We start from the raw sequence: 14505 nt of genomic DNA on the forward strand, positions 1-14505 counted from the left end.
GTTTTCTTCTCTATGTGTTTCAGTTTGGGTAATTTCATTTGACCTATCTTAAGGTAAAGATTTTTTTTACCTATCTTTCCTTGGCTGTGTGGAGTCTACTAATGAGACTGCTCAAGGTATTCTCTATGTGTTACTGTGTTTTTCACTAACAGTATGCCCACGTGACTATTCTCCCATTCTCCTGCTGGAATTACCCATCTGATCATGCCTGTTGTTCACCTTTTCTGTTAGAGCCTTTATTTAACGTGTTAATCACAGTTATTTTAAATTCCCTTTCAGACAGCTCTAACATCTGTATCATATCTGAGCTTAGTTCCAATGACTGCTTTTTATCTTGAGTATGTTTTGTCTTGCCTTTAGGTATGCCTTGTGATTTTTTGTTGAAAGCTCAACGTCCTGTGTAAAAGAACAGAGTTGAGATAAATAGTTTTTATGCTGGAAAAGAGACAAGCCTTTTCTTTTCCAACGCCTTTAGGGGACATTTGCATGTGCCTTGTTTTATTGTATTTCAAAGACACTGTGCTCTTTACAAACTGAAAGACAATCCCATGTTCAACAAGTCTATCAGTGCAATTTTTCCAAAGGCATTTACTCATCTCATGTCTCTGTCACATTTTGGTAATTCTTGCAATACTTGAAACTTTTTCATTATTATTACATTTGTTATGGTGATCTGGACCACTGATCTTTGATGTTACTACTGCAACTAATTTGGGGCATCATGAACTGTGCCTATATGAGATGGCAAATTCTTGATAAATGTTCTGTGTTCTGACTACTCCATCGACTGACCATTTCTTGGTCTCTCTCCTTCTCCTTGGGCCTCCCCATTCCCTGAAACAACAATATTGGAGTGAGGCCAATTAATAACCCTATAATGGTTCAAAGGAAAGAAGAGTTGCCCATCTTCCACTTTAAATCAAAAACTAGAAATGATTAAGCTTAAGGAAGAAGGCATGTCAAAAGCCAAGACAGGCTGAAAGCTCGGCCTCCTGTGCCAAATCAACCAAGCTGTGAATACAAAGGAAAAGTTCTATTAAGAACATTTGTGATTCATGGGAAGAGGTCAAAATGTCAACATTAACAGAAGTCTGAAAGAAGTTGATTCCAACCTTCATGGATGACTTTGAGGGGTTCAATACTTTGGTGGAGGAAAGAACCACAGATGTGATAGAAATAGCAAGAAGAACTAGAATTAGAAGTGGAGCTTGAAGATGTGACTGAATTACAGCAATCTCATAATAAAACCTGAACAGATGAAGAGCTCCTTCTTAATGATGAGCAAGGAAAGTGGTCTCCTGAGATGGAATTTATTCCAGGTAAAGATGCTGTGAATACCGTTGAAATGACAACAAAAGATTTAGAATACCTCATAAACTCAGCTGATAAAGTAACAGCAGGGTCTGAGAGATTCTCTTCGAAAGAAGTTCTACTATGGATAAAATGTTATCAAACAACTACAGAGAAATCATTTGTGAAAGAAAAAGTCAATCAAGCAGCAAACTTCATTGTTATTTTAAGAAATAACCACAGCCACCTGGACCTTCACTAACCACCACCCTGATCAGCACAAAGGCAAGACCCTCCACCAATAAAAACATGCTGAAAGTTCAAATGATGGTTTTCCTTTTTTAGCAAGAAAGTATTTTTAATTAAATTATGTATACTATTTTTTTAGATATACTGCTTTTACACACTTAACAGACTACAAGTATAGGGTAAACAGAACTTTTCTGTGCACTGAGAAACCAAAAATCATTTGACTCAATTTATCATGATATATATATACACATACATACATACATACACATTTTTTTCTTTTTTAAATTGCAGTGGTCTGTGTGTTCGCAATATCTCTGAGATACGCCTGTATTTAGTTAGGATTTGGACTGGGTTTGGTTACTGCTATCGTTACTCTTCCCTATCCACCCCCCCCACTCTCTCTGGTAGCAATTTTAAAACTATAGGAATGTTCCAGTTCAGAAGGGATCCAAAATATAGGCTTCTGTTTTAGTTAAATATCCCATCTGAATCCTGCTGTGTTTCAGCCTCAATCTGGATTTCTTTCTAGTTGTAACATCAGTATTTACAAGAAAATTTCCTCTGGTAAGCATCTATGGGTTTCTAATGTAAAATCCTACCATAAATAACCATTTTAAGGCATGTAAAAGTTTATACATATATTGCTATCCCTTAATTATTACTATGCTCAAAAAAATGCTGTAATTTTTTTATTCAGATATCACAAGCCCAAATTTTCCAGTTGCATGCATGAGAAAAAAATGTTTAATATGCTGTCTTCATATAGTAACTAATCCAAAATAGAAAACTATCCTTGCACCAACTGAAGTCTCAGGGACAGATGCACTGATTAGAGACTTCAGCAACATAACTTATGCTGTCTGAGAGGCCTTCTGAGGCAGATGTTCCATCTTATGACTCATCTAATCATTTACTTATACACTAATGTCCACTATATTCTATCACTCATATCATAGCAACTAAGCAGTGAAAATGAAACTCCAAATTTTGTTCCTGCAAATATAAAGTTCCCATTTAAATTCAGACTATTTCTAAAAAGAACAAAAAAGCCTTATTTGTAAGTAGTTTTCTGCTTTTGAATCACTGAGCTCATGTAGAGTTTCTGTATATGAACTATTGTCAAAGTGCAGCAAGCCAATTATATTGCAGAGATATACCACTGGCTACCTTGGAAAAAACACTTATATGTACTATACCTTTTACTTATTATTAAAATAAAAAGTGAACGGTGACATTCCTAAAGCTTTTTAGGATAAATTAAAGCAAGATAAATTTGCTTTAAGTGAGTAATTTTATTCCATTAGTTCTAAATTTTGTTCACCGAAAAAAATTATCTAAAGAAAATACTTGTCAATTTAAATAATGTCAATATATTAGTGCTATTAAGTTACTTAAATAAATTATAACCAGAATTATTTAATAAGACACCAAAGGGAAAAAATTCAGATTACTTAGAATCCATGGGTGAAGTTCTCTAAGCATCCAGATTGCTGTGTAAAGTTAATATTACCTTAAGCATAAAAGAAGTTATCTAATAGTCTAAATATTTATTTTAGTATCAATCTTAAGTCTTAATCAAACAGTTATACTTTGTTCCTTTTTAGCAGAAGAAAATGAATAAAAATGACTACAAAATGCTTTTAACTGGGAATTTAAAAATTAGAACATTATTAAAGTGATCATGAATGTATCATATTAGGAATATTAAACTTCATTTGAAAATCAAATAGTATAATTGAAAGATTTTCTACACACGTGGGGCCTTCTACATTTTATCTCTTAATGTAATATTTATTGAAGGCAAATTTTAAAATCGAGAAAACCTTTAATAGTATAACCACCTTGATTTGCTACCAAAATAAGGGGGAAATTTTTATGAAACTGTCAAGTTTAACAGTAGTCAATAGCTGCATACAATCAGTAAACAAATTCAGTTCAAGGCAAGAACAACTACATCACCATTTAGTGGTTGCAATTTAGATTATTCTAGCGTGTAATACTTTAATTGTATAAAACAAAGCTGATGTCACAAATACAAAAGAACTTCTTGCAACACAAGTACCACAAATCATCTCTATGCTGCCACTGACGGCTGACAAGTGATGAGCACTTTGTTCAAGTGTACACACTGTGCACATAAGACAACAGGTGGTTTATAGAAAGAAAATACTGAATGAAGCTCTTAAATTCTTCAAAATATTTTTATGATATGTTGCCAGAATATCTACTTTAATCTTGAACAGCTAGAAGATTTCTTGTATAGGGAAATAGAATATTCTCAACCTTAAAAAGGTGAGCTGAGACAGACAAACTATGATTGATACCAGGCTAAGAATGTTTATATGAGACAATGCATTAATATATTACCAGTGTGTTGACATATGATCAATGTATTCTACAATTTAGTAATTTAGGTTAAAATATTTTCAAGTATTTTTTAAAACCTATCCTTATTAATTGATATGTGGGTACTATTATTCAGTGCTGGAGAAAAATTTCCCCATAAAAGCAAACACATACCCAAGCTCTTTAGGTCTTCATTAGGCTGCAGTGTTAGAGGTGTTTCCTCATTGATGCAAGAAAATGAAACAGATGTCAGTGTCCAAAAAGTGGGTAACACTCCTCACTACTACCACCATCCTAATCTAAGAATCTAAACTTTTTTTTTAAAAGATTTTATTTCTTTATCTGACAGAGAGCTTGCCAGCATAAGCCGGGGGAGCAGCAGACAGAGGGAGAAGGAGACTCCCCACTGAGCAGAGGGCCCTATGCGGGGCTCCATCCCAGCACCCTGGTATCATGACCTGAGCTGAAGGCAGACACTTAACCTACTGAGCCACCGAGGCATCCTGAAAGTGGTAAAGTTGAGTAATAAGTTATTTTCATTTACTTGGAACAGTAGAACTTGAAGAAATCTAGGTTGTATTAACAGAAGATGAGAAAGTAGGAAGATTCATAAAGACTTCTGAGCACTTTCAAAAAATTTAGAACACTGGTTCTCAAAGTGTGGTTCATGACCCTAGCAGGGGTCTGCAAGGTCAAAATATTACTTCATAATAACACTACAATGTTATTTGCCATTCTCAATTTTGTTTACATTTGCAGTCATGGTACAAAATCAATGGTTAAAAAAAAACTGCCAGAATCTTAGCATGAATCAACATAGTAATGTCGAATTGCTCTAGTAGACACTGTGCTGTGTGTGTGCATGTGCACTGCTCTTTGTGTGGGTGCATGTGCAAGAGCGCGCATACACACACACATACACACACACATACGCACACACAGAGTAATCAAGTTTCACTTAAGAATGTCCTTAATGAAGGGCACCTGGGTGGCTCAGGCACTAAGCGTCTGCCTTCGGCTCAGGTCATGATCCCGGGGTCTTGGGATCGAGTCCCACATCGGGGTCCCTGCTTAACGGGAAGCCTGCTTCTCCCTCTCCTACTCCCCCTGCTTGTGTTCACTCTCTTGCTTTGTCTCCCTCTGTCAAATAAATAAAAATCTTTAAAAGAATGTCCTTAATGAAATAGTAAAGACTACTGATTTTATTAAATCTCAACCCTTGGGCACACATCTTTTTAATATGTTGGACAAGGAGACAGAAGTACAAATAAAACACTTGTGCTGCATACCAAACTACAATGGTGATCAAGAAAAAGCACTACAATTACTAGCTACTTTTTTTGTGGAGTATGATTTCTACTTGAAGAACAACTGACATTCAAACCGAGGTTATTTAATCTTTGGTATCTGGCAGCCATCTTATGGTAAATGATAAAACCCAGGCCTGAGTGAAAATCAGAATTCTGGAAAACTTGTATCTGCCACCAGGAGCTTGATAGCTTCCCAATATTTATAGACTTTTCTTGAGATCTGTGATGATATTAATAGATGTGATTTTTTGATACTGTATAATGAAAACATCTCAAGATTTCAAAGATCTGCATCATCACTGAGAATCAGTATTTTCCAAATTACTAACTGCATTCATGGGTTGAAGAGCCACTCAAACTACAACATATACCATCGGACTTTAATGTAACCAAGTACCGAAAGCCCACTGCTATAGTTGTAAATTCTACATTCTAATTAACTTTTAAGAACCTTCCATTTGCCAAGTTTCAATGTACTATCAAAAAATAATATTCAGGGACGCCTGGGTGGCTCAGTTGGTTGGACGACTGCCTTCGGCTCAGGGCGTGATCCTGGAGTCCCGGGATCGAGTCCCGCATCAGGCTCCCAGCTCCATGGGGAGTCTGCTTCGTTCTCTGACCTTCTCCTCGCTCGTGCTCTCTCTCACTGTCTCTCTCTCTCTCAAATAAAAAAATAAAATCTTTAAAAATAATAATAATAATATTCATGGGGCACCTGGGAGGCTCCGTTATGCCTCTAGCCTTCAGCTCAGGTCATGATCTCAGGGTCCTGGGATCGGGCCCCACATCAGGCTCTCTGCTCCACGGAGAGCCTTGCTTCCCACCCCTCCACCCCCGGCCTGCCTCTCTGCTTGTGATCTCTCTGTCAAATAAATAAATAAAATCTTTTAAAAAAAAATAATAATAATATTCACAATTATCTGAAAAGGTTATTAAAATACTCTTCCTTTTTCTAACCACATATCTGAGGCCAGATTTTCTTCATGTATCTTAACAAAAACAATATACTGCAAAAGATTAAATTCATAAGTATGACAATCCAGCTATCTTCTACTATGCCAGATATTAAAGAGATTAGCAAAATACAAAGCAATCCCACTTTTCTCATTTAAAACTTTTGCTTTAAAAAATGTAATTATTTTTCTGGTGCCTTCAGCGCAGGTCATAATCTTGGGATCCTGGGACTGAGTCCCACATCCCTGCAGAGCAAGGAGCCTGCTTCTCCCTTTGCCCCTCCTCCCACTCATTCTCTCAATCTCTCTCTCTTTTTCAACTCCCAAATAAATAAAATCTTATAATACATATAATTATTTTTCAAAAATATGTTAACATACAATGGTTTTGTTATTTTAAAATGCATTAAGAAGAAATAATTTTTTAATCTTAGTTCTAATTTCTAATATGTTAAGTATGGATTGATATTAACCTCATAAATATAAATTTGGGGAGGTCTTAATAATTTTAAGAATATATAAGAGTCTGAAAACCAAAAGGTTGAGAACTGCTGCTTTCGAGATTATTAATCTCAACTTCTTTTAAGATAATATTCCACTTATCCATTTGGGGGAAGGGAGTGAAAATTTGCATTCTTTTTTATAAAAATGAATTTCTCTAGGGGCTATAAAGAGAGATAGTTGAGTGAAAAAGACAACAACGGTTAGAAAAAGGATTCAGGGTTCTAAGGACACTTGGCTATTTCTAGACCTGGGGCAGGATGGAAAAAGCTCTAAGACTACCAATGTGATATCAACAGAGTTCAGGAGCCAAGTTGAAGAGGCTCCCTTTGCCAAAAATGGTACAACTTGATTATCAGTAAGGATGAGAATTGCAATGAACTGAAACATAACAAGTATTTAAATCTATGAATTTATAACAATCCAAAATGTATCATTATCAACTTCTAAAGGAAGCTAATAAGCCAACTCATTATTGTGCCAACTTTATCCTAGGAAAACGTCAATATAATCCCACTCACACACCCAAGGAGGAAGAAAAAGCCTAAGTAAAAATAAGCTCCTGTAACTTTTAAACACAATTTTTTAAATTCCAGATAAAATACTAATAAATTGATGCTAATTAACAGTAAGCATCTACTTTCTAAAGGAAGCTGCATTTCCCTTATCATACATAAACTGTATTCAAAGAAACCGACACATAATATCTATCTTTAAAAACCAAACAAAATTACAACTTCACTGACTGAACATGATCTCTTTCCCTCTGAACTCTAACCCTAGAAGTGCTTATGAACATCAAAGTAATTACCATGACTACTTTAGGTTCAAAACATGTGAAGGTTTCCTTTAAGTAATGAGGTTTTAAGGTAAAAGAGACAACAGACTTAAAACATGGACCATGGAAGTTACAGTCAATTAACTAAAAAATGCACATAATATATGAGAGATAGTAGTTAAAAGGAAGGGCTTTAGACAAGAGCCCAGATTCAACTCTCAGTACTGCTACTTAACTAACTCAAGCTACGTAACCTCTCTAAATGTTTCAATAGTATGTAAGATGAGAACAGTAGTGCCTACTTCATGTAAATCATGTCAGAGTGTAAAGGAGGTCATAGATGGAATAAAAGAGCCTTTAGATACTGCCTGTAACAGACAAATCCTCAATAAATAAAGCGGCTGATAATAGTACCTATTATTATTCATGTCATATAAAGATCAAGAAAGGAGATGATGGGAAAATGGGGAAATGTTGGGCAAAATGGTTCCTTTCACCAACTGTCAAAGAATACCATCATCAGTCTAGTAAACATTAGCTACCATTCTGCCTTTAGGCAGTATGGGGCAGTTATCAAAAGAGAAATGGACATACAATACATGAATGAGTAGTCATTTTCACAGACACCAGGTGTAAGTACACTATCTGAAATAACACTGTTTCCTTTTTTAGATTTCCTAACAAAATATTATCCAAGTCACTTAGTGAAAAGATATAGAATAGTGAAAAGACATAGTGAAAAGTGAAAGACATAGTAGAAAGACATAGAACATAATAATCCTTCTAAGTAAATACTCAGTATAAACCTTCCATTTGCAAGTAAAATAGGCCAGTCTCCTGATGCTTCTTAAATGAAGCAAACTTTTAAAATCTCATCTGTGAATTATAATATTAGCAAAGAAAGGCTGACGAGAGAGAGAGAGAGAGAGAGAAAGGAATTATAACAAAGAAGGATTAAATTCAAATTCAAATTATAGTCCTGTCTTGATTTCCATCGACTTTAACTCAAGAGATTAACTACAAAACTCTAAGGAGTGTAGCAAACCAGGTACGAACCATCACCCAGAGCATTCAGGCTGCTCCACTCTCTCCTAATAACTGTCTGGCGAGGACAATCACACTCTTGGGGCTTCTCCAGCTGCTTCCTTATTACAAAAGTCACCCAGCTCTTCCCCTTTACTTTCCAGTTAAAGCATGGGTTTCACTAAAAATCCTGATTCTGCCACTCAGAAACTGTGTGATTTTTGACAAGTTTATTAAACTCCCAGAGACACAGTTTCCTCATTCCCAAAACAGGGGTAATAGACTTCCGCCAGCAGCAGTGGCTGTGGCGCCGCGCAGGTGAAACCCGGGAGCTGGTGGGTCGTGAGGCACGATGCCCTACGCCAACCAGCCCACCATGCGTATCACGGAGCTCACCGATGAGAATGCCAAGTTCATCATCGAGAACACAAACCTGGCGGTAGCCAACTCTATACAAAGGGTCTTCATCACCGAGGTGCCCATAATAGCCATTGACTGGGTTCAGATTGATGCCAATTCCTCAGTCCTTCATGATGAGTTCATTGCTCACAGACTTGGACTAATCCCCCTCACTAGTGGCGACACTGTGGACAAGTTGCAGTACTCCCGGGACTGCACGTGTGAGGAGTTCTGCCCCGAGTGCTCAGTGGAGTTCACCCTCGACGTGCGGTGCAATGAAGACCAAACTTGTCACGTCACGTCTAGAGACCTCATCTCCAACAGCCCCCGGGTCATTCCAGTGACCTCTCGGAACTGAGATAATGACCCCAATGACTACGTGGAACAGGATGACATCCTCATTGTCAAGCTGAGGAAAGGCCAGGAGCTAAGACTTCGAGCCTATGCCAAAAAGGGCTTTGGCAAGGAGCATGCCAAGTGGAACCCTACTGCAGGGGTGGCTTTTAAATATGATCCTGACAATGCCCTGCAGCACACAGTGTACCCCAAGCCTGAGGAGTGGCCGAAGAGTGAGTACTCCGAGCTGGAGGAAGAGGAGTCCCAGGCTCCCTACGACCCCAATGGCAAGCCAGAGAGGTTTTACTACAATGTGGAGTCCTGTGGCTCTCTGCGTCCTGAAACCATTGTCCTCTCAGCCCTCTCTGGATTGAAGAAAAAGCTGAGTGACTTACAGACCCAGTTAAGCCACGAGATCCAGAGTGATGTTCTGACCATAAACTAGTGGCAGCTCACCTGTTCCAGCAAGAGGGGTTCTAGACCGGCAGCTGGCTCTCCAGTCTCTCCAGAGATACCTGTAGCCTCTGGGGTGGCCAGCTGTTGCTCAGGCTTCTTGGCAAGCCATCAGTAACCGTAGGAAAGTAGCTGAAGGGGGAGGGGTCCCCTCCCAGCTTTGCTCCATTACGGACAGATGGCCCCGGGATGCCACTGGTATCTGAGTCCAGACAGGTTTTTACTAGACATTAGCATCCTGGCCCTGCCCCCTGATTGCCAGCAGCATCCCCAGACCACCCCTTCAGCCGGTTTCCTGACATACCTGGGTAGGGTGAGAACTGCAGGGTAAGACTCACCTCTTCTGGTCATTTCGGGTCTTCAGCCCCTTTCTAAAAGCTCTCACCATCGTACCTTGGGCTTCTGGTGTCAGGACTGAGTGCTGGAGCTATCCGTCCAGCTCCTGGCCCAAGCCAGCCTACAGGCATTTCACTCAAACCCCAGAGTGGCCCAGACTTGAGAACCCTTAGTAAATGGTGTTAAGACTGTGGCTGCCCCCCTCCCCAGATAAACCCTCTATGTCTGCATTTACTGCCAGGGGCCTGATTATTTAAGTTCACAGGCTGGGGAGCAAGGGCCTTAAGGGAGGTCTGGCCTTGACCCCTTAGCCCTAGAGGTAGAATCACCCCCAAAGCAATTAATTAGGCCATCTAGAAGGAGAAACCAGGAGAAAACTGGAGACCTGCTACAGAAAGGAAGGGATATTTATTAACAGGAGTTGTCTTTTTTAAAAAAATTTTATTTTTGGCAATAAAGAGCACAACATAATCTCCAAAAAAAAAAAAAACAAACAAACAAACAAACAAAAAAACAAAACAAAACAAAAAAACAGGGGTAATATGATCTACCAAGAGATCATGGCTCCTAACTCAAGAAATTCCCTTCCCTATTACTCAATCCTTTCCTATAACTGCAACCATAAATGTGTAAATAGCAGATCAATATCCAAAGTGGTAAAATGGTGGGGCACCTGGGTGGCTCAGTGGGTTAAGCCCCTGCCTTCAGCTCAAGTCATGGTCAGAGAGCCACATCGGGCTCTCTGATCAGTGGAGAATCTGTCTCTCCCTCTCTCTCTGCCTACTTGTGATCTCTCTCTCTGTCAAATAGATAAATAAAATCTTTAAAAAAGAAATCATACAATGGTGATTAGACTGTGGTTGTATAGTTAAAATTATTATCTGTAGTACATTTCCTTAATGTTGCTTTAAAGAAATACAAGAACATGGATGGAATACATGCAATCCCCTACACGTTCACAACGTTTTTATTAACATTTGAAAAATAAATTTAGTTGGGAAGCAGAGGAAAACACTATTCCAAAAAAGCTATAAATTAACATATAATCCATACTTTTGGTTCTATCCACCTGACAATCTGGTTGGTATGGGAGAGAAGAAGACCTTCACAACTGGTCTGAACAGAAGGTAGGTACAATTGTCCCTGTCATCTCAGATACAAGGGAAGAGGAATAAAACTACCTTCCCCTGACCCAACTCCTTACTTATGTGAAGTGCAAAATATCTCAAGGTCTAGTGATACAGCAGAATCTTCTTTAGGTCCTATGGCAAGAAGTGAGCCAGTCAAGTCCAGGTCAGTCAGGCAATGCTCCCTCTTCCCTCCCACAGAGGGAGCAAGGACAGCAAGACAGAATTGGGGTGAGAGGAGAAGACAGATCAGGAAGGAAACATCATGGACCTGGACAAATAAATTCTAGGCTCGTGGCCAGTCTTGGAGTTGTGAGGGATATCACAACTTTACTAAAGAAGAGGAGAGGAAATCTCTGGTTATAAGGAATCACTGCTGCAACACAGCCTGTGGCCCTTAGAGGAAGCCCTTTCCCTCAACTGCCCAGGCTGGGAAGTGGCACTACGATCCCCTAAGCTCAAAATTGTAAGTCACTGATGTAGAAATACTGTATGTGGTATATAATGGCTGATTTAAGGGTGTCAATGGGCAAAGGGCAAGTTAGAAGGAAATTGAAGACTCACTGTAATAAAACACAAGTGCTCATCTGATTTCATTCACATGAGTATAACAATGAATGCACTGGTTTTCAAAACCAAATCAGTCTCAATACTTACATTTTTAACTTAACATGACAGTGTTCTGACAACTAAGAAAAATGTCATTCAAAATTTGATGTTTAAGGATCAAGAGACTCTCCAGGACCTTAGACATTGTCCTCACATCCTGAGTAATTTCAACTCATTAGTGAGAGAAGAGTTTTTAAAAGAATCCATGTAGCTGGTTGAATGGGAAACAAGACCTCCAAAGCATGTCAGAAAAGACACCGAAGAAAAAAATGAGAATGACTCAAGCACCTCAAGTAGATATAAGACCACCATGAGTATGAGGATATATTCAAGCAATTAAACTGTAAATAGCTAGTAGATTAAATAGTGGCTTCAGATGATATTACAATGCAAAGGAGAAGGAACGGTTTCCTACTGCTGCAGTATTTTCCACAGTAAACAGAAGTTGGTTATTAGAATGCATTGTATATGTAGATGAGAACCACTGCATAATTACTTAACCCATTGAATTTGTACCAAAGAAACAAAGAAAACATATGTTTTTTGGTCAGATTGTTTACTGCAATCCAATACTAGATTAATTTAATAAATACTGCTGAAAAAGAAAATTACAGGACGCAAAGAAACAACTCCATTATATTAGGATACAATCAAAGACCATTTTATATTGGCAATTTGTGTCTAGGCAAAAATGTGTGACTCATTTTAAACTTTTAAATGATATGCTTATGGGGGGATGGGAAGTGTACTCCTGAAAACAGTAATTTATGTGCATGGTAATTAAAGGTGATTTACAAAACATATAAACACCTAACTTAACCTAAAAGGGGAAGACAATTATATGAAGGCATTTTTACCTTCTCATTTAGCAGTTCAATAAAGTTGTAGTGCCTTGAGGGCTACAATTCCATATAAACTAGAAAGGCAACTTAAAACCTATTTCTTCCATCAGTGCTACCTTCATCTCCTTTTACCAAACTAGACAATAAAACTAAAGGACCTCTTTGGAATCTTATTGGTAAAGCTTTAGCTAAGCAATTTAGACGTAAGAAAGCCAAACAGATACAGAGGAACGGTAATATAAAACAGAATGAAGACACATCTGTCATTAATAACAAAAGAGAAAGGATAAGGGCTTTTATTTCCCTGGCCAAAAATTCTAACCGTCTGCACAGAAATCACGTACATGGATCAGTCTTGGTTCTATCTCTGTAAGAATTTTGTCTGCCCAGTTTAACAGAAGTGAAGGCCCAGAGAGAAGTGAAATTGGTCAAGAACTTAAAATTATACTACAGGGGAAGGCAGGGAGACAGACATATTATAAAACTGCATCGATCTTTGAAAATAAAAAGCAATGACATCAAAAACAACAAAATAATTATCGGTTATTACAAAAACTAAAATCCTCTACTTACTAAAGAAAACTCTTTTTAAGGAAAATAAATGTTAAAAAGTAAATGCAAATAGAAACTATACTCCTTCATATAATCAGGAAAAGAAAATAAGCATACATCCTTTCTTTGGATTTTAAAAAAAAAAAAAGGTAATTACTTCTGGAGACTGGAAACAAGGGGTAAATATGAAATTTTATCGTGAACACTTATTTTCTATTTTGTTGATGATAAGCATGTCATTTTAAATTTTTTTAATTTTTTTAAGATTTTATTTATTTATTTGACAGAGATCACAAGTAGGCAGAGAGGCAGGCAGAGAGGGAGAGGGGGAAGCAGGCTCCCCGCCAAGCAGAGAGCCCGATGCAGGGCTCGATCCCAGGACCCTGAGATCATGACCCGAGCCGAAGGCAGAGGCTTTAACCCACTGAGCCACCCAGGCGCCCCAGCATGTCATTTTAAATTTTTAAAATATTGGGGCACCTGGGTGGTTCAGTTGATTAAGCGGCTGCCTTTGGCTCAGGTCATGATCCCAGGGTCCTGGGATCAAGCCCCACATGGCGATCCCTGCTTAGCGGGGGCCTGCCTCTCTCCTGGCTTGTGCTCTCTCTCTGTCAAATAAATAAATAAAACCTTAAAAAAAAATGAAAATATTTTACAAATATTAAAAGAAAAATAATAAATTATAAAAAAACAAATTTTTAAAATATAATGAATATATTTTTTAAAATAACATCATCTATTTGGCCATTTATAATCAAAAGAGAGAAATCTGATAAAACCAAAACTGTCTACTCATAAGGTATAGGGAGCAAGGGTGTAAGCACATTATTAAATTACAATTTTAGGGGCACCTGGATGGCTCAGTTAAGCATCTGCTGTCAGCTCAATCATGATTTCAGGATCCTGGGGTCAAACTCCACATCAGGCTCCCTGCTCAATGACTCCACATCAGGCTCCCTGCTCAATGAAGAATGTGCTTCTCCCTCTCCCTCTGCCCTACCACCTGCTTGTGCATCCTCTCTCTCTCTCAAATAAATAAATAAAATCTTTTTAAAAAATTACAATTTTATATGTACTATGGAATGAAGCTCATTTTTTCTAAAGTACAAGTTTTTGTACCTAAATTATATGTAATTCAATCTAATATAAGGGAACACTTTCTGGTATCAAGAAGGTATCTATCGATTAGATCTCAGCAGTGGGCGGGGGGATGACTAGCAAGGGTTTCCCTCTGCTTTGACAAATTAACGAAGGAATTCTGTTTAGGTGATTCTACATCGTGCATATTTAAAAAACTAACATAAAGATAATTACATTGCTAAGAATATATTTAAAAGGTTGTGTTTCTTTCCCTATCATCATTCTTACTCTTGGGGGGGGGAAGCCAGATGAAATGAA

At 38.0% G+C, this 14505-nt stretch overlaps 2 protein-coding genes across 2 annotated transcripts in view; one reads left to right on the forward strand and one right to left on the reverse strand.

Moving 5' to 3' along the window:
- OLA1 (Obg like ATPase 1) overlaps nucleotides 1–14505 on the reverse strand; it is a 178798-nt gene that overhangs the window by 122403 nt on the left and 41890 nt on the right. The gene's annotated exons all lie outside the window — the stretch shown is intronic.
- On the forward strand, nucleotides 8806–10436 carry LOC122902606 (DNA-directed RNA polymerase II subunit RPB3-like). The gene is given in 1 exon segment (XM_044242358.1): nucleotides 8806–10436. A coding segment is annotated over 1 exon segment (828 nt). The 3' UTR covers nucleotides 9634–10436.

Source organism: Neovison vison, chromosome 3, assembly GCF_020171115.1.
Source record: "Neovison vison isolate M4711 chromosome 3, ASM_NN_V1, whole genome shotgun sequence".
Classification (NCBI taxonomy): Eukaryota; Metazoa; Chordata; class Mammalia; order Carnivora; family Mustelidae; genus Neogale; species Neogale vison.